The sequence below is a fragment of the Anolis carolinensis genome, unplaced genomic scaffold, assembly GCF_035594765.1.
Source record: "Anolis carolinensis isolate JA03-04 unplaced genomic scaffold, rAnoCar3.1.pri scaffold_7, whole genome shotgun sequence".
In the NCBI taxonomy this organism is placed as follows: Eukaryota; Metazoa; Chordata; class Lepidosauria; order Squamata; family Dactyloidae; genus Anolis; species Anolis carolinensis.
Window position 1 is genome coordinate 38390256 of NW_026943818.1, and position 19969 is coordinate 38410224.

Below are 19969 nucleotides of genomic sequence, written 5' to 3' on the forward strand. Positions count from 1 at the left end.
AATAATAATAATAATTAGAATAATAATAATAAAATAATACTTTGGAAATAATAATATATAAAATAATAATATAATAATAAAAATAATAAAAATATATAATAATAATAATAATAAACATATAAATAATAATAATAATAATAATGAATTAGAAAAATGATAATAAAAATAATACCTTGGAAATAATAATATATAAAAATAATATATTATAATAATAATAAAAATATAAATATAAAATAAAAATAATAAAAATAATAAAAATAATAAACATATTAATAATATTAATAATAAATTCGAAAAATGATAATAAAAATAATACCTTGGAAATAATAATATATAAAAATAATAATATATTATAATAATAAAAATAATAAATAATAATAAATAATAAAAATAATAAACATATAAAATAATAATAATAATAATAATAATAAATAAAAATATATAATAATAATAAAAATTAGAATAATAATAATACCTTGGCCTGGCCCTAGAAAAAACCCAGCCAAATCCAGGCATGACAATGGGTCAGGGGTTGCAAAACCCAGCCAGGAAGCAGGAAATTTGCATATATCTGGGTCCAACATAATTTGCATATATCTGGGTCCAAAAATACCCCCCAAAAAGGGAAATGGGGTTCATGGAAAGCAAAGGAATGTCTTTGCAAAATAGAAAGTGTAAAATAATCTTCATTGCAAAACTAAACCCTTATGGAGACCCTAAATCCCCCATTATAATTATAAATAATTATAATTATTTACCTTGCAAAGAAAGGGGTGGGGTTGCCCCATGCTGGGCAATGGGGCCTTCTGCAGTCTTGGATCTTCCTGGCTCTTTTCCTCCTTTTTTCCAAATTTCTTTCTTTCTTTCTTCCCTTCCTTTCTTCCCCCCTTTTTTTTCAAAGCGAGCTGGCAACTTGCAAAGGGAGAAGTTGCTCTGGCATGGCCTCCTTCCTGTTGGTTTTCTTGGTGGCCCGGCGGGCGCTAGGACCGGCGCGGACGAATCCGGCCGGGTGACCAAAGAGCAGTCAGATGCAAATTCCGATCGGGTGAATCAGGTTCCTTAAAGGGGACGTCGCGCAATTCCCAACCCCGGGGGAAAACGAACAACAAAACAAAGTTTCATCCCCTTCGGCCCAAACGCAGCCTGGTCTCATATGACTCCATACTAAGGGATCCCTGGGAAATGTAGTTTTACTAAGGGATCCCTGGAAGGTGTAGTTTTACTAAGGGATCCCTGGGAGGTGTAGTTTTACTAAGGGATCCCTGGGAGGTGTAGTTTTACTAAGGGATCCCTGGGAGGTGTAGTTTTACTAAGGGATCCCTGGGAGGTGTAGTTTTGCTAAAGGATCCCTGGGACATGTAGTTTTACCAAGGGATCCCTGGGAGGTGTAGTTTTACTAAGGGATCCCTGGGAGGTGTAGTTTTACTAAGGGATCCCTGGGAGGTGCAGTTTTACTAAGGGATCCCTGGGAGGTGTAGTTTTACTAAGGGATCCCTGGGAGGTGCAGTTTTACTAAGGGATCCCTGGGAGGTGCAGTTTTACTAAGGGATCCCTGGAAGGTGTAGTTTTACTAAGGGATCCCTGGGAGGTGTAGTTTTACTAAGGGATCCCTGGGAGGTGTAGTTTTACTAAGGGATCCCTGGGAGGTGTAGTTTTACTAAGGGATCCCTGGGAGGTGTAGTTTTGCTAAAGGATCCCTGGGACATGTAGTTTTACCAAGGGATCCCTGGGAGGTGTAGTTTTACTAAGGGATCCCTGGGAGGTGTAGTTTTACTAAGGGATCCCTGGGAGGTGCAGTTTTACTAAGAGACCCCTGGGAGGTGTAGTTTTACTAAGGGATCCCTGGGAGGTCTAATTTTACTAAGGGATCCCTGGGAGGTGTAGTTTTACTAAGGGATCCCTGGGAGGTGTAGTTTTACTAAGGGATCCCTGGGAGGTGTAGTTTTGCTAAAGGATCCCTGGGACATGTAGTTTTACCAAGGGATCCCTGGGAGGTGTAGTTTTACTAAGGGATCCCTGGGAGGTGTAGTTTTGCTAAAGGATCCCTGGGACATGTAGTTTTACCAAGGGATCCCTGGGAGGTGTAGTTTTACTAAGGGATCCCTGGGAGGTGTAGTTTTACTAAGGGATCCCTGGGAGGTGCAGTTTTACTAAGAGACCCCTGGGAGGTGTAGTTTTACTAAGGGCTCCCTGGGAGGTGTAGTTTTACTAAGGGATTCTGGAAAGTGTAGTTTTACTAAGGGATCCCTGGGAGGTGTAATTTTGCTCAGGGATCCCTGGGAGGTGTAGTTTTACTAAGGGATCCCTGGGAGGTGTAGTTTTACTAAGGGATCCCTGGGAGGTGTAGTTTTACTAAAGGATCCCTGTGACGTGTAGTTTTACTAAGGGATCCCTGGGAAGTGTAGTTTTACTCAGGGATCCCTGGGAGGTGTAGTTTTACTAAGGGATCCCTGGGAGGTGTAGTTTTACTAAGGGACCCCTGGGAGGTGTAGTTTTACTAAGGGCTCCCTGGGAGGTGTAGTTTTGCTAAAGGATCCCTGGGACATGTAGTTTTACCAAGGGATCCCTGGGAGGTGCAGTTTTACTAAGGGATCCCTGGGAGGTGTAGTTTTACTAAGGGATCCCTGGGAGGTGCAGTTTTACTAAGGGATCCCTGGGAGGTGTAGTTTTACTAAGGGATCCCTGGGAGGTGCAGTTTTACTAAGGGATCCCTGGAAGGTGTAGTTTTACTAAGGGATCCCTGGGAGGTGTAGTTTTACTAAGGGATCCCTGGGAGGTGTAGTTTTACTAAGGGATCCCTGGGAGGTGTAGTTTTACTAAGGGATCCCTGGGAGGTGTAGTTTTGCTAAAGGATCCCTGGGACATGTAGTTTTACCAAGGGATCCCTGGGAGGTGTAGTTTTACTAAGGGATCCCTGGGAGGTGTAGTTTTACTAAGGGATCCCTGGGAGGTGCAGTTTTACTAAGAGACCCCTGGGAGGTGTAGTTTTACTAAGGGATCCCTGGGAGGTCTAATTTTACTAAGGGATCCCTGGGAGGTGTAGTTTTACTAAGGGATCCCTGGGAGGTGTAGTTTTACTAAGGGATCCCTGGGAGGTGTAGTTTTGCTAAAGGATCCCTGGGACATGTAGTTTTACCAAGGGATCCCTGGGAGGTGTAGTTTTATTAAGGGATCCCTGGGAGGTGTAGTTTTGCTAAAGGATCCCTGGGACATGTAGTTTTACCAAGGGATCCCTGGGAGGTGTAGTTTTACTAAGGGATCCCTGGGAGGTGTAGTTTTACTAAGGGATCCCTGGGAGGTGCAGTTTTACTAAGAGACCCCTGGGAGGTGTAGTTTTACTAAGGGCTCCCTGGGAGGTGTAGTTTTACTAAGGGATTCTGGAAAGTGTAGTTTTACTAAGGGATCCCTGGGAAGTGTAGTTTTACTCAGGGATCCCTGGGAGGTGTAGTTTTACTAAGGGATCCCTGGGAGGTGTAGTTTTACTAAGGGACCCCTGGGAGGTGTAGTTTTACTAAGGGCTCCCTGGGAGGTGTAGTTTTACTAAAGGATCCCTAGGAGGTGTAGTTTTACTAAAGGATCCCTGGGAGGTGTAGTTTTACTAAGGGATCCCTGGGAGGTGTAGTTTTACTAAAGGATCCCTGGGACGTGTAGTTTTACCAAGGGATCCCTGGGAGGTGTAGTTTTATTAAGGGATCCCTGGGAGGTGTAGTTTTACCAAGGGATCCCTGGGAGGTGCAGTTTTACTAAGGGACCCCTGGGTGGTGTAGTTTTACTCAGGGATCCCTGGGAGGTGTAGTTTTACTAAGGGATCCCTGGGAGGTGTAGTTTTACTAAGGGATCCCTGGGAGGTCTAGTTTTACTAAGAGATCCCTGGGAGGTCTAGTTTTACTAAAGGATCCCTGGGAGATGTAGTTTTACGAAGGGATCCCTGGGAGGTCTAGTTTTACTCAGGGATCCCTGGGAGGTTTAGTTTTACTAAGGGATCCCTGGGAGGTCTAGTTTTACTCAGGGATCCCTGGGAGGTGTAGTTTTATTAAGGGATCCCTGGGAGATGTAGTTTTACTCAGGGATCCCTGGGAGGTTTAGTTTTACTAAGGGATCCTTGGGAGGTCTAGTTTTACTAAGGGATCCCTGGGAGATGTAGTTTTACTAAGAGATCCCTGGGAGGTCTAGTTTTACTAAGGGATTCCTGGGAGATGTAGTTTTAGTAAGGGATCCCTGGGAGGTGTAGTTTTAGTAAGGGGTCCCTGGGAGGTGTAATTTTAGTAAGGGATCCCTGGGAGGAGTAGTTTTACTAAGGGATCCCTGGGAGGTGTAGTTTTACTAAGGGATCCCTGGGAGGTGTAGTTTTACTAAGGGATCCCTGGGAGGTGTAGTTTTAGTAAGGGGTCCCTGGGAGATGTAGTTTTAGTAAGGGATCCCTGGGAGGTCTAGTTTTACTCAGGGATCCCTGGGAGGTGTAGTTTTACTCAGGGATCCCTGGGAGGTGTAGTTTTACTCAGGGATCCCTGGGAGGTGTAGTTTTACTCAGGGATCCCTGGGAGGTGTAGTTTTACTCAGGGATTCCTGGGAGGTTTAGTTTTACTAAGGGATCCCTGGGTGGTGTAGTTTTAGTAAGGGATCCCTGGGAGGTGTAGTTTTAGTAAGGGATCCCTGGGAGATGTAGTTTTACTCAGGGATCCCTGGGAGGTGTAGTTTTACTCAGGGATCCCTGGGAGGTGTAGTTTTACTCAGGGATCCCTGGGAGGTGTAGTTTTACTCAGGGATCCCTGGGAGGTGTAGTTTTACTCAGGGATCCCTGGGAGGTTTAGTTTTACTAAGGGATCCCTGGGAGGTCTAGTTTTACTAAGGGATCCCTGGGAGGTGTAGTTTTAGTAAGGGATCCCTGGGAGATGTAGTTTTACTCAGGGATCCCTGGGAGGTGTAGTTTTACTAAGGGATCCTTGGGAGGTCTAGTTTTACTAAGGGATCCCTGGGAGATGTAGTTTTACTAAGAGATCCCTGGGAGGTCTAGTTTTACTAAGGGATTCCTGGGAGATGTAGTTTTAGTAAGGGATCCCTGGGAGGTGTAGTTTTAGTAAGGGATCCCTGGGAGGTGTAGTTTTACTAAGGGATCCCTGGGAGGTGTATTCCACGTTTTTGGGAGGGGCTGGCTCTTTGCAGACGGTGCCTAAAAACCTGACTCTAATAAAGTCAGTTCCTCTTTTCTCCTTCTTTGCAGTTGATTGAAAAAGAGACTTCCCTAACTTCCTCCAGATCAGATAGACTACATCTCCCATCATCCCTGGCGGCAAAGAGCTGAGGCTGATGGGTATTGTAGTCCAAACTCCATAGGCTCATATGTGAATGTCACCGAGTGGGATTCGAACCCGGGCCTCCAGAATCTTATGATTTCTATAGAATACAAAGGTAGGTTGCTATGGAAACAGTGACATCTAGTGGCCGGAGGTGAAATAGCACGATGGAATTGTTTGGGGAACTTTTAGAAGGCTGCTATAATAAAATTATATACATAATAAAATAATAATATAATTGTAATTATATTACATAATAATAATAATAATAATAATAATAATAATAATAATAATAATAATAATAATAATAATAATGTGTATATAAGTGGACATTCCTGCCAAACACAAACATATTTTCACTTTTATTATGTGTAATAAAATTATACACATAATATAATAATAATAAAATTGTAATTATATTACATACTGTAATAATAATGATAATAATAATAATAATGTGTATATAAGCGGACATCCCAGCCAAACACGTAAAGGCATATTTTCACTTTTATTATCTGTATAATAAAATTATAAACATAATAAAATAGTAATAAGATAATTATAGTAATATAATTGTAATTATATTACATAATAATAAAATTTGTATATAAGTGGACACTCCAGCCAAACACATACAGACATATTTTCACTTTCATTCTGTGTGTAATAAAATTATAAACATAAAATAATAATAATATAATTGTAATTATATTACATAATAATTATTATATAATTATATCATATAATAAAATTATACACATAATAAAATTATAATAAGAATAATGTGCATATAAGTGGACACTCCAGCCAAACACATACATACATATTTTCAATTTTATTATGTGTAATAAAATTATACACATAATAAAATAGTAATTATTATGAATATAATTATATAATTGTAATATTTAATAATAATAATTTGTAATTATATTACATAATAATTATTACTTTCATTATGTGTATGGATAAATATATTAATTTAGAATCAACAAGAAGGGCAACCTTTTCTTAAAAGCATTCATATTTTATTATTTACACACGATCGGCGGTTATAAATATTGGGTTCTCGCAATGGCCGGAAGCCCCCAAAAATGGTTAAGATTGGCGTTCTGCAATTTCGAAAGCGAGAATTAAAACTTTGCAAACCCCAAAACTCCATTATTTTGGCTTATTTGCAGGCAGGATAAAATGAATCCAGATCCGAAGGTTTAAAAACACAAATTTATAAACATGGCCTGAATGGACGTATTATTCAATTAACATATTTTTTACCCAGCGGAGAGGGAAATAATAGGATGGATGCAAGTTGGGTGCTGATAGGTGAAGTGGCCCTTTATTGACAGGTGAAGTGGCCATGTGTTGACAGGTGAAGTGGCCCTGTGATGATAGACGAAGTGCCTCTGTATTGACAGGCGACGTGGCCGTGTTGACAGGTGAAGTGGCCATGTGTTGACAGGTGAAGTGGCCCTGTGTTGACAGGTGAAGTGGCCCTGTGTTGGCAGGTGAAGTGGCCATGTGATGATAGACGGTGCCTCTGTGTTGACAGGCGATGTGGCCCTGTTGACAGGTGGTGGCCGTGTGTTGACAGGTGAAGTGGCCGTGTGTTGACAGGTGAAGTGGCCATGTGTTGACAGGTGAAGTGGCCGTGTGTTGACAGGTGAAGTGGCCCTGTGATGATAGACGAAGTGCCTCTGTGTTGACAGGCGACATGGCCCGTTATTGACAGGTGAAGTGGCCATGTGTTGACAGGTGAAGTGGCCATGTGTTGACAGGTGAAGTGGCCGTGTGTTGACAGGTGAAGTGGCCGTGTGTTGACAGGTGAAGTGGCCGTGTGTTGACAGGTGAAGAGGCCGTGTGTTCACAGGTGAAGTCGGCTTGGGTTGACAGGTGAAGTGGCCCTGTGTTGACAGGTGAAGTGGCCCTGTGTGATGTCACAGTGAGCAAAACTGTTTGGCTGTTAAGAATTGTGGGAGTTGAAGTCCAAAACACCCGGAGGGCTGAAGCCTGGTATCTACGCTCATTTATATATATATATAAATATATATAATGTATATATTATTTTAAATATATAATATAATATATTTATATATATTTAATATATTATATTATATAGTAAATATGTATATATTATATTATATATTTAATATATATTATAAAAAAGACTCCCAAAAGGTTGTGCTTCTTTTTTTGCTGTCGGACGTCTCTGAAATCTGGCATTAAAATAGCACCCCGAAAAAGAAAAAAAAAAGAGATCCCATCATCCATGGCTTGGAAACAAGTCTGAGAGAGTGATCCGCTTCCGATGAACGGTTTCTGCAAAAATCTCTTTGCCATTTGATACACAAACACACACACAGACACACATATACGTGAAGGGCTAGGGTTCCCATCATCCATTCGGGGAAAAGGGTTGGCGGTCCCATCGTCCCCGTCAGCTCATCTGCTCCAGGTAGGCCGAGAGGAGCAGCTGCGGGCGCCAGAAATCCCGGCGCTTGTTGCTGACCTTCATCTGACGCTGCCCTTCGTGGTTGGCACCTGAAATGGAATCATTAAACAAATTCCTAAAAATCAATGGATGATCCAAAATTTCTGAAACTTGGCAGGCTTAAAGCCCTGAGTGTTGCCTACAAGTGTGCCAAGTTTCATCCTCATAGCCATGAAAATGACAGAGAAACAAGCCTCGATAACGGCAGCAACATTTTGTTTCTTTTTTCCTTGTCAACCAATCACACAGCTTTCCGCAAAGTCAGTCTCCTCCTTTAAAAATTTCCTAAAAATCAGTGGATGACCGAAATATCCCGAAACTTGGCAGGCTTAAACTCACAAGTGTTGCCTACAAGTGTGCCAAGTTTCATCCTCATAGCCATGAAAATGACAGAGAAATGAGCCTTGATAACAGCAACAACATGCTGTATCTTTTTTCCTTGTGAGCCAGTTTTCTGCAAAGCTGGCCTCCTCCTTTAAAAATTTCCTAAAAATCAGTGGCTGGCTGAAATATCCCGAAACTTGGCAGGCTTAAACTCACAAGTGTTGCCTACAAGTGTGCCAAGTTTCATCCTTATGGCCATGAAAATGACAGAGAAATGAGCCTTGATAACAGCAACAACATGCTGTATCTTTTTTCCTTGTGAGCCAGTTTTCTGCAAAGCTGGTCTCCTCCTTTAAAAATTTCCTAAAAATCAGTGGATGACCGAAATATCCCGAAACTTGGCAGGCTTAAACTCACAAGTGTTGCCTACAAGTGTGCCAAGTTTCATCCTTATGGCCATGAAAATGACAGAGAAATGAGCCTTGATAACAGCAACAACATGCTGTATCTTTTTTCCTTGTGAGCCAGTTTTCTGCAAAGCTGGTCTCCTCCTTTAAAAATTTCCTAAAAATCAGTGGCTGGCCGAAATGTTCCAACTTAGCATGCTTAAACTCATAAGTGTTGCCTACAAGTGTGCCAAGTTTCATCCTCATAGCCATGAAAATGACAGAGATATGAGCCTCGAGCCCAATAGAGGAAATTGATGGGATTAACAACAGCAGCTGCATGCTGTTTGTTTTTTTCTCATCAGCCAATTGCTACTTTTAAAAATTTCCTAAAAATCAGCAGATGACCAACACATTCTGAAACTTGGCATGCTTAAAGCCCTAAGTGTTGCCTACAAGTGTGCCAAGTTTCATCCTCATAGCCATGAAAATGACAGAGAAACAAGCCTCGAGCCCAATAGAGGGGGTTGATGTCATTAACAATGGCTGGTTTTTTTCTTGTCAGCCAATCGCTACTTTTAGAAATTTCCTAAAAATCAGTGGATTCCCGAATCATTCTGAAACTTGGCAGGTTTGAAGTCATATGTGTTGCCTACAAATGTGCCAAGTTTCATCTTCATAGCCATGAAAATGACAGAGAAATGAGCCTCAATGTCGGCAGCAACATGCTGCTTCCTTTTTCCTTGTCAGCCAATTACACAGCTTTCTGCAAAGCCAGTCTCCTCCTTTGATTTGGAAAACATTTAAAAAATTCCTAAAAATCAACAGATGACCGAAATGCTCTGAAACATGGCAGGCTTAAACTCACAAGTGTTGCCTACAAGTGTGCCAAGTTTCATCCTCATAGCCATAAAAATTACAAAGAAACGAGCCTCGATAACGGCAGCAACATTTTGTTTCTTTTTTCCTTGTCAGCCAATCACACAGCTTTCCGCAAAGCCAGTCTCCTCCTTTAAAGAAATCCTAAAAATCAGTGGATGACCAAAACATTTCGAAACTTGGCATGCTTAAAGCGCTAAGTGTTGCCTACAAGTGTGCCAAGTTTCATCCTCATAACCATGAAAATGACAGAGAAATGAGCCTCGATAATAGCAACAACATGCTGTAACTTTTTTCCTTGTCAACCAATCAGTTTTCCGCAAAGCTGGTCTCCTCCTTTAAAAATTTCCTAAAAATCAGCGGCTGTCCGAAATGTTCTGAAACTTGGCATGCTTAAACTCATAAGTATTGCCTACAAGTATGCCAAGTTTCAACCTTATAGGCATAAAAATGGCAAATGAACTTCAAGCCCAATTGAGGGGACTGATGTGATTAACAAAAGGCAGCAGCATGCTGTTTGTTTTCCTGGTCAGGAAATGATTTAAAAAATTCCTAAAAATCAGCAGATGACCGAAATGTTCTGAAACTTGGCATGCTTAAATTCATAAGTGTTGCCTACAAGTGTCCCAAGTTTCATCCTCATAGCCATGAAAATGACAGAGAAACGAGCCTCGATAACGGCAGCGACGTGCTGTTTCCTTTTTCCTTGTCAGCCAATCACACAGCTTTCTGCAAAGCCGGTCTCCTCCTTTGATTTGGAAAACATTTTTTAAAATTCCTAAAATATTAACGGATTTCCGAAAATTTCTGAAACTTGGCAGGCTTAAAGCCGTAAGTGTTGCCTACAAGTGTGCCAAGTTTCATCTTCATAGCCATAAAAATGACAGAGAAATGAGCCTTGATGACAGCAGCAACATGCTGTTTCCTTTTTCCTTGTCAGCCAATTACACAGCTTTCTGCAAAGCCTGTCTCCTCCTTTGATTTGGAAAACATTTAAAAAATTCCTAAAAATCAACGGATGACCGAAATATTCTGAAACTTGGCAGGCTTAAACTCATAAGTGTTGCCTACAAGTGTGCCAAGTTTCATCTTCATAGCCATAAAAATGACGGAGAAACGAGCCTCGATAACGGCAGCGACGTGCTGTTTCTTTTTTCCTTGTCAGCCAATCACACAGCTTTCTGCAAAGCCGTTCTCGTCCAACATTTTAAAAAATTCCTAAAAATCAACGGATGTCCGAAAATTTCTGAAACTTGGCAGGCTTAAAGCCGTAAGTGTTGCCTACAAGTGTGCCAAGTTTCATCCTGACAGCCATGAAAATGATGGAGATACAAGCTTCTAGTTGTAAAATAGATTAGAAAATTGGGATTTTTCTCACTGGCGGAGTTGAGGTCCATATATTGGCAGAGAGCGTGGAGCAGGAGCCGATGGAAGCTGCAAGGAAAACAAAGGGGGAAATACCATATTAAAGCCATATATTTTTATCTTATTTTAATTCTGTACCTCCAACTCATTGCAGACATTACCTGTCATCCATCATCGCGGTGTAAACGGCGTGCGGGTTGGCGGAGAAAAAGGCCAGCAAGTCCTCTTCCAAACCTTCCAGGGTTTCCTTCCAAAAAGGTAAACAATATTAACACAGTAAAATAATTATACTATTATTACAGTTATTATTATTCTACTGTAGTTAATATTAATATAGTATAATAATATTATACTATTATAACAGTTATTAGAAATATAATATAGTGTTATACAGATTATTTTATTGTAATATTAATATAATATAATAATATTATACTATTATTACAGTTATTAGAAATATAATATAGTATTATACAGATTATTCTATTGTAATAATATTAACATAGTATAATAATAATATACTATTATTACAGTTATTAGAAATATAATAGTGTTATACAGATTATTCTATTGTAATTAATATTAATAGAGTATAATAATATGGGATTATTATATAGTCAATACTATTATTCCATTGTAATTAATATTAATATAGTACAATTATACAGTAATTATTATTCTAATTATTATAGCATAATACTATAGTACTACTACTCAGTTACTATTATTATTATATTGTAATTAATATTAATATAACATATCAATATAGTATTATACAGTTGTTATTATTCTAATTAATATTAATATAGTGTTATTCTATAGTATTATCTATTATTATATTGTAATTAATATTAATATAGTATATTATTATCATTATTATTCTTTTGTAATTAATATTAATATAGTATATAAATAATATAGTGTTACTACAGTTATTATCATTAATATTAATATAGTATATAAATAATATAGTGTTACTACAGTTGTTATCATTATTCCATTGTAATTACTATTAATATGGAATTATTGTTATGTAGTAATTACTATTAGCATTAATAATAATAATAATAATATATTGTTATAATATATTATAATAATTTAATATATATTATATTACATTATATTATCGTTGTTGTTCCTTGCAGCTTTTGCTCACCCCAAAAGCTATTTTCTCTCTCACACTTATTTCAATAATTGAGATATTTCAAACATTGAAATTATATGTGGCAAAAAAAAAATCAAATAAATAATATTTTACCCTGGGGATCCGGCTGCGCTTCAGGGTTGTCCGCAAACGCCGGCTGATGCGCTGGAAACACTCCTTCGGGGTGAAGACGGGGTGTTCTGGCGTCAAAGAGAAAGTTGAGAGACATAGAAATCCATGCTTACGGTCCTAGAACTCCTACCTGGCCCGGTGGGGTGGACTAGATGACCTTTGGGGGTCCCTTCAACCCTTAATATCCTTGTACGGCCAAATGGGGATGGGCTAGATGTCCTTTGGGGTCCCTTCAACCCATAACTGCTGAACGGGGATGGACTAGATGTCCTTTGGGGTCCCTTCAGCCCTTAATTTCTGAACAGGGATGGACTAGATGTCCTTTGGGGTCCCTTCAGCCCTTAATTTCTGAACAGGGATGGACTAGATGTCCTTTGGGGTCCCTTCAGCCCTTAATTTCTGAATGGGGATGGACTAGATGTCCTTTGGGGTCCCTTCAGCCCTTAATTTCTGAACAGGGATGGACTAGATGTCCTTTGGGGTCCCTTCAGCCCTTAATTTCTGAACAGGGATGGACTAGATGTCCTTTGGGGTCCCTTCAGCCCTTAATTTCTGAACAGGGATGGACTAGATGTCCTTTGGGGTCCCTTCAGCCCTTAATTTCTGAACGGGGATGGACTAGATGTCCTTTGGGGTCCCTTCAGCCCTTAATTTCTGAACAGGGATGGACTAGATGTCCTTTGGGGTCCCTTCAGCCCTTAATTTCTGAACAGGGATGGACTAGATGTCCTTTGGGGTCCCTTCAGCCCTTAATTTCTGAATGGGGATGGACTAGATGTCCTTTGGGGTCCCTTCAGCCCTTAATTTCTGAACGGGGATGGACTAGATGTCCTTTGGGGTCCCTTCAGCCCTTAATTTCTGAACAGGGATGGACTAGATGTCCTTTGGGGTCCCTTCAGCCCTTAATTTCTGAACAGGGATGGACTAGATGTCCTTTGGGGTCCCTTCAGACCTTAATTTCTGAATGGGGATGGACTAGATGTCCTTTGGGGTCCCTTCAGCCCTTAATTTCTGAATGGGGATGGACTAGATGTCCTTTGGGGTCCCTTCAGCCCTTAATTTCTGAATGGGGATGGACTAGATGTCCTTTGGGGTCCCTTCAGCCCTTAATTTCTGAATGGGGATGGACTAGATGTCCTTTGGGGTCCCTTCAGCCCTTAATTTCTGAATGGGGATGGACTAGATGTCCTTTGGGGTCCCTTCAGCCCTTAATTTCTGAATGGGGATGGACTAGATGTCCTTTGGGGTCCCTTCAGCCCTTAATTTCTGAATGGGGATGGACTAGATGTCCTTTGGGGTCCCTTCAGCCCTTAATTTCTGAATGGGGATGGACTAGATGTCCTTTGGGGTCCCTTCAGCCCTTAATTGCTGAATGGGGATGGACTAGATGTCCTTTGGGGTCCCTTCAGCCCTTAATTGCTGAATGGGGATGGACTAGATGTCCTTTGGGGTCCCTTCAGCCCTTAATTTCTGAATGGGGATGGACTAGATGTCCTTTGGGGTCCCTTCAGCCCTTAATTGCTGAACAGGGATGGACTAGATGTCCTTTGGGGTCCCTTCAGCCCTTAATTTCTGAACAGGGATGGACTAGATGTCCTTTGGGGTCCCTTCAGCCCTTAATTTCTGAATGGGGATGGACTAGATGTCCTTTGGGGTCCCTTCAGCCCTTAATTGCTGAATGGGGATGGACTAGATGTCCTTTGGGGTCCCTTCAGCCCTTAATTTCTGAATGGGGATGGACTAGATGTCCTTTGGGGTCCCTTCAGCCCTTAATTTCTGAATGGGGATGGACTAGATGTCCTTTGGGGTCCCTTCAGCCCTTAATTGCTGAACAGGGATGGACTAGATGTCCTTTGGGGTCCCTTCAGCCCTTAATGTCTGAATGGGGATGGACTAGATGTCCTTTGGGGTCCCTTCAGCCCTTAATATCCTTGTATGGCCCAATGGGGATGGACTAGATGTCCTTTAGGGGTCCCTCCAACCATATTATTCTATAGCTGAATGGGGACGGACTAGATGACCCTTGGGGACCCCGCCTGCCACCTTTCCAGTCTCCGTCCGCCTTGGTCTTCTTCTTCCTCTCCTCCAAGAAGATCAGGAGCCGCTCTTGCTCCTCGCCGGAGCGGTTCACGAAGTCGTTCCAGATCTATTGGTGGGAAAAAAACCCAACAAAAATCCGCATCAAAAAACCTCATGTTCCGTGGGATAAGGCAGTGGGAGTTGTAGTTTGGCAAAGGGCCCGACCTTCATGTAGGTCTCGTTCTTGCAGGCCTGGGCGAAGATGCTGGGGGCGGCCGGTGAGGGAAACTCCCCGTCTTCGCTGGAGCAGTCGTCCCGCTCCAGAAGCGTCATTAAATAACGTGCTGAAAAAGAAGGAAAAGATAAACATGTCTAGAACGATAGACATGTATGCCGAGGTCGTCCATGTATAGTAAAGTCATAATGTAAGTTTGTTCTGGGATAACTCCTATCAGGTTTGCTCGAACTGTGCCAAACATGGTACACAAGACCCATCGTGATCCAACTTAAAATACCAGCTGGATACTGAGAGGATTATGGTATTTGTAGTCTGCCTGCACTAGAATGATCGACACATATGCCGATGTCATCCATGTATAGTAAAGTCACAATGTAAGTTTGTTCTGGGATAACTCCTATCAGGTTTGCTCGAACTGGGCCAAACATGGTACACAAGACCCATCATGATCAAACTTAAAATAACAGCTGGGTACTGATAGGGGGTGATGGGATTTGTAGTCCACCTGCAGTAGAATGATCAACACATATGCCAATGTCGTCCATGTATAGTGGCACACAAGACCCATCATGATCCGACTTAAAATACCAGCTGGGTACTGATAGGGGGTGATGGGATTTGTAGTCCGCCTGCACAAGAATGGTCGACACATATGCCGATGTCATCCATGTATAGTGGCACACAAGACCCATCGTGATCCGACTTAAAATATCAGCTGGATACTGAAAGTGGATGATGGGATTTGTAGTCTGTCTGCACTAGAATGATCGACACGTATGCCGATGTCATCCATGTACAGTAAAGTCACAATGTCAGTTTGTTCCGGGATAGCTCCTATGAGGTTTGCTGGAGCTGCACCAAACGTAGCACACAAGTCTCATCATGATCCAACTTAAAATATGAGCCAGGAACTGATAGAGGATGATGGGATTTCTAGTCTGTCGGAGCATGGAAGGCCGCTGGCAATGGACAAGGGACCCGACATGACACACAATACTCATCATCACCTGGCTTAAACGACTGGCATGGCAAAGGATAATGGGAGTTGTAGTTCATCCCCATCCGGAGGGCTGCATAATGTCCACATGCAACTAAAAGTGCCCATCTATGGCTCACCCTACTTCCAGCATCCTCATCCCCTTCCTAGCCAGGCTGGGGATGATGGGAGTTGGAGTCCAAGACTACAGACTGGCTCGAGCAGCAGACCCGGGGATGATGGATTGCCATGGAGGCCTAGATTTGTCATTCTGGCAAATACTAGGGGTGTGCAAAATGATTTTTACTCTTTGTATTTCGTATAAAATTCGTACTTTGTGCACACTAAATGCTAATTTCATGCATATGAAATATGAATTTTGCATATACAAATGACCAATTTCATGCATATGAAATACAAATTTTGCGCATACGAAATATGGATTTCGCACATACAAATGATAAATTTCGCGCATACGAAATACGAATTTTGTGCATACAAATTACAATTTTTGCACATATAAATTACGAATTTTGTGCATACAAATTACGAATTTTGCCCATACAAAATACGAATTTCACGCATACAAAATACAAATTTCGCACATATCAATTTCGCACATACAATTTGCGAATTTCACGCATACAAATTACAAATTTAGTGCATGCGAAATACGAATTTCATGTATACGAAATACGCATTTTGCGCATACAAATTACGAATTTCGCGCATACAAATTACAAATTTCGCGCATACGAAATATGAATTTCACACATACAAAATATGAATTTTGCATACAATTTGTGAATTTCGCGCATACAAATTACAAATTTTGCGCATGCAAAATACAAATTTCATGTATACGAAATACGAATTTTGCGCATACGGATTACGAATTTCGCGCATACGAAATACAAATTTCATGCATACAAAATACGAATTTTGCACATACGAAATACGAATTTCGTGCCTATGAATTACGAATTTTGCGCATACGTATTTCATGCGTACGAAGCGATATTATAAACATGCAGGAAACCCTGTATAGGGGGAAAATATAAGAATCAAAACACTCGCCCAACATTTTCGTTAATGCATTATTATATGACATTAACAAAATAGTATAATAATATATTACTAATAATAATATTAAGGTATTATATTAATATATGGCGTACTGTTCTCCAGCCGTTGCAGGCTCTTGCGGCCTTTGGCTCGAGGGACGAGGTCCGAGTTCCGGATCGCTTGGTTGATATAATGCTGCTTCCGTTTGGCCGGAGAAAACCTCTTGGCCGGCGAAGGGGACCCGACACCGGGCAAAAGACCCTCGACCCCCCTGCAAAATAAGAGACACCCGTAAAAATCTGTAAAACAGGCTCTCAATGAAATCCGGGAGTTGTAGTTCCCCAAGGTCCTTCGCCCCTCCCTCATCGGTGCATGCCCAAAGAAAGACATATATCTGCATTAAATAATAATAATAATATTATTATTGATTTGACAGGGCCAAAGACATACATATATCTGCATTTAATAATAATAATAATAATAATGTTATAATGTGCATGCTGGATTGAATGCAGTAGTATTGCAATAACAATTATTATTATTATTATTATTTAATGCAGATATATGTAAGTCTTTGGGCCTGTCAAATCAATATTATTATTATTATTTAATGCAGATATATGTATGTCTTTGGGCCTGTCAAATCAATAATAATAACATTATTATTATTATTATTATTATTATTTGCAGATATATGTATGTCTTTGGGCCTGTCAAATCGTCATCATGTTATTATTATTATTATTATTATTATTATTATTATTATTATTATTATTAAATGTAGATACATGGATGTCTTTGGGCCTGTCGAATCATTACTATTATTATTATTATTATTATATGCAGATATACATATGTCTTGGGGCCTGTCAAATCAACAATAATAACATTATGATTATGATTATTATTATTATTATTATTATTATTATATGCAGATATATGTATGTTTTTGGGCCTGTCAAATCAACAATAATAACATTATTATTATTATTATCACTAAATGCAAATATATGTAAGTCTTTGGGCCTGTCAAATCAATATTATTATTATTATTATTATTATTATTATTATTATTATTATATGCAGATATATGTATGTCTTTGGGCCTGTCAAATCAACAATAATAAAATTATTATTATTATTATTTAATGCATATATACGTATTTATTATTATTATTATTATTATTATTATTAATATTATATGCAGATATATGTATGTCTTTGGGCCTGTCAAATCAATATTATTATTATTATTATTATTATTATTATTATTATTATTATTATATGCAGATATATGTATGTCTTTGGGCCTGTCAAATCAACAATAATAAAATTATTATTATTATTATTTAATGCATATATACGTATTTATTATTATTATTATTATTATTATTATTAATATTATATGCAGATATATGTATGTCTTTGGGCCTGTCAAATCAATATTATTATTATTATTATTATTATTATTATTATTATTATTATTATTATTATTATATGCAGATATATGCAAGTCTTTGGGCCTGTCAATCAATGTTATTATTATTATTATTATTATTATTATTATTAGGCTATTTGTAGTGTCATCATCATCATTCAATAATAATAATAATAATAATAATAATAATAATATCACCTTCTTAGGCAAAATGGAATCGAAGAACCAGGATTTGATCGGGATTCGTAGTTCGACCCCATCCTTTTGCAAATTGGCCAACAATGCGGAAGGAAGGAGGCGGTTGGCACCTGAAGTTGCCAATCTGGTTTGGACATGTTAGTGTAAATAAACACTCTCACACACACATATATATATAGATCTTAGGGTTGGTCTATATGATCTTTAGGGTTCCCTTTAGAATTCTTAATTCTTAGTCTATGGAAGCCTAGCAAGCCTTTAAAGGATAAGGCTTGTTTAGTGATCAATAGATCCCAACAAACATGACAACTATATAATTATTAGATGGAGTAACTTTAACTTATTATTATTATTATTATTATTATTATTATTATCCTATTATTAATTCTTAGTTTATGGAAGCCTAGCAAGTCTTGTTTAGTAAAGGATAAGGCTTGTTTGTGAGCAATAGATCCCAACAAACATGACATATATATATATAATTATTAGATGGAGTAACTTTAATTTTTATTTTTATTATTATTATTATTATTATTATTAATATTATTATTATCCTTCCATCCTTAATTCTATGGAAGCCTAGCAAGTCTTGTTTAGTAAAGGATAAGGCTTGTTTAGTGATCAATAGATCCCAACAAACATGACATCTATATATATATAATTATTAGATGGAGTAACTTTAACTTATTATTATTATTATTATTATTATTATTATTATTATTATATTATCCTATTATTAATTTTTAGTCTATGGAAGCCTAGCAAGTCTTGGTTAGTAAAGGATAAGGCTTGTTTGTGAGCAATAGATCCCAACAAACATGACATATATATAATTATTAGATGGAGCAACTTTAACTTATTATTATTATTATTATTATTATTATTATTATTATCCTTCTATTCTTAATTCTTAGTCTATGGAAGCCTAGCAAGCCTTGGTTAGTAAAGGATAAGGCTTATTTACTGATCAATAGATCCCAACAAACATGACATCTATATAATTATTAGAGTAACTTTAAATTATTATTATTATTATTATTATTATTATTATTATTATTATTATTATTATTAGGGGTTGGTCTAGATGACCTTTAGGGTTCCCCTTAGTATTCTTAATTTTTAGTCTATGGAAGCCTAGCAAGCCTTGGTTAGTAAAGGATAAGGCTTGTTTAGTGATCAATAGATCCCAACAAACATGACATCTATATAATTATTAGATGGAATAACTATTATTATTATTATTATTATTATTATTAGGGGTTGGTCTAGATGACTTTTAGGGTTCCCCTTAGTATTCTTAATTCTTAGTCTATGGAAGCCTAGCAAGCCTTGGTTAGTAAAGGATAAGGCTTGCGCAGTGAGTAATAGATCCCAACGAAGATGACATCTATAGAATTATTAGATGGAGTAACATTAATTTATTATTATTATTATGTAAATATTTGGATAATAACTCCCTTCAGGTGTATTCGAAACCCTCCTTGGCGGTCTCCCCTCCAACCCTGAACCGGGACCGACCTTGCTTAGCTTCCCAGGACCTAAAGGAAAATTCCCCACAGGACCATTGAGTCCTAAGTTGTTCCGGCCCGCAGGTAAGAACCTTTAAACAAGCTGCCCATCCAATACATTTAGGCCTTTTTTCTCTACTTCTTCGCCTCGACTCACCCCTGGGCTTTATTTAAAGGGCCCGCTCCTGTCTGCTGGGCCTTTTTCGGGGCTTCTCCTCCTTCTTCTCCTTTCAGCTCGACCATGGCTTCCCTTCCCGTAAAGGGAGCCTTGAAAATAGACACCAGGGTGGAGGGGCAGGAAGTGACGTCAGCTTGGGTGTGGCGAGAGCGGGAAAGAGGCCGGCCTTGCAGTCGAAAGGCAGAGCAAGGAAAGGGGGTGGGGTTTGAGACCTACATTTGCATATCCCGAATACAAAGAGACGGAAGGTTTATTTCCTTAATTAGTAAGGCTGCAATTAAAAATAAATAATTTTCTAGACAATAAATAAGAAAAAAAACAACACATGAGGGGGGAA

General features: G+C 39.0%; 2 protein-coding genes across 2 annotated transcripts in view; both read right to left on the reverse strand.

Annotated features, from left to right (window-relative positions):
* Window positions 1-1022, reverse strand: part of arid3a (AT-rich interaction domain 3A) — a 44691-nt gene extending 43669 nt beyond the window's left edge. The window contains exon 1 of the mRNA XM_062960316.1: window positions 759-1022. The gene's annotated coding sequence lies outside the window, so the exon portion shown is untranslated. The remainder of the gene's footprint in view (window positions 1-758) is intronic.
* Window positions 1023-6300: 5278 nt separating this feature from the next.
* Window positions 6301-19766, reverse strand: r3hdm4 (R3H domain containing 4). The gene is made up of 8 exons (XM_062960319.1): window positions 19612-19766; window positions 16424-16581; window positions 14257-14375; window positions 14056-14158; window positions 11995-12080; window positions 10898-10983; window positions 10750-10805; window positions 6301-7832 (listed from the first exon to the last, which is right to left on the reverse strand). Exons 1-8 carry the CDS (start codon window positions 19695-19697, stop codon window positions 7729-7731), a joined length of 798 nt encoding a protein of 265 aa, XP_062816389.1. The 5' UTR covers window positions 19698-19766; the 3' UTR covers window positions 6301-7728.
* Window positions 19767-19969: the final 203 nt, after the last annotated feature.

Bases quoted from the DNA above. Each gene is read 5' to 3' on its own strand.
- r3hdm4 (XM_062960319.1), bottom strand. From the start codon at position 19,697: ATGGTCGAGCTGAAAGGAGAAGAAGGAGGAGAAGCCCCGAAAAAGGCC. The intron at 16,582-19,611 runs GTGAGTCGAGGC...CTTATTTTGCAG, and splicing joins CCTTTAAATAAAGCCCAGGG to GGGGGTCGAGGGTCTTTTGC. The intron at 14,376-16,423 runs GTACGCCATATA...CTTCTTTTTCAG, and splicing joins CCTGCAACGGCTGGAGAACA to CACGTTATTTAATGACGCTT.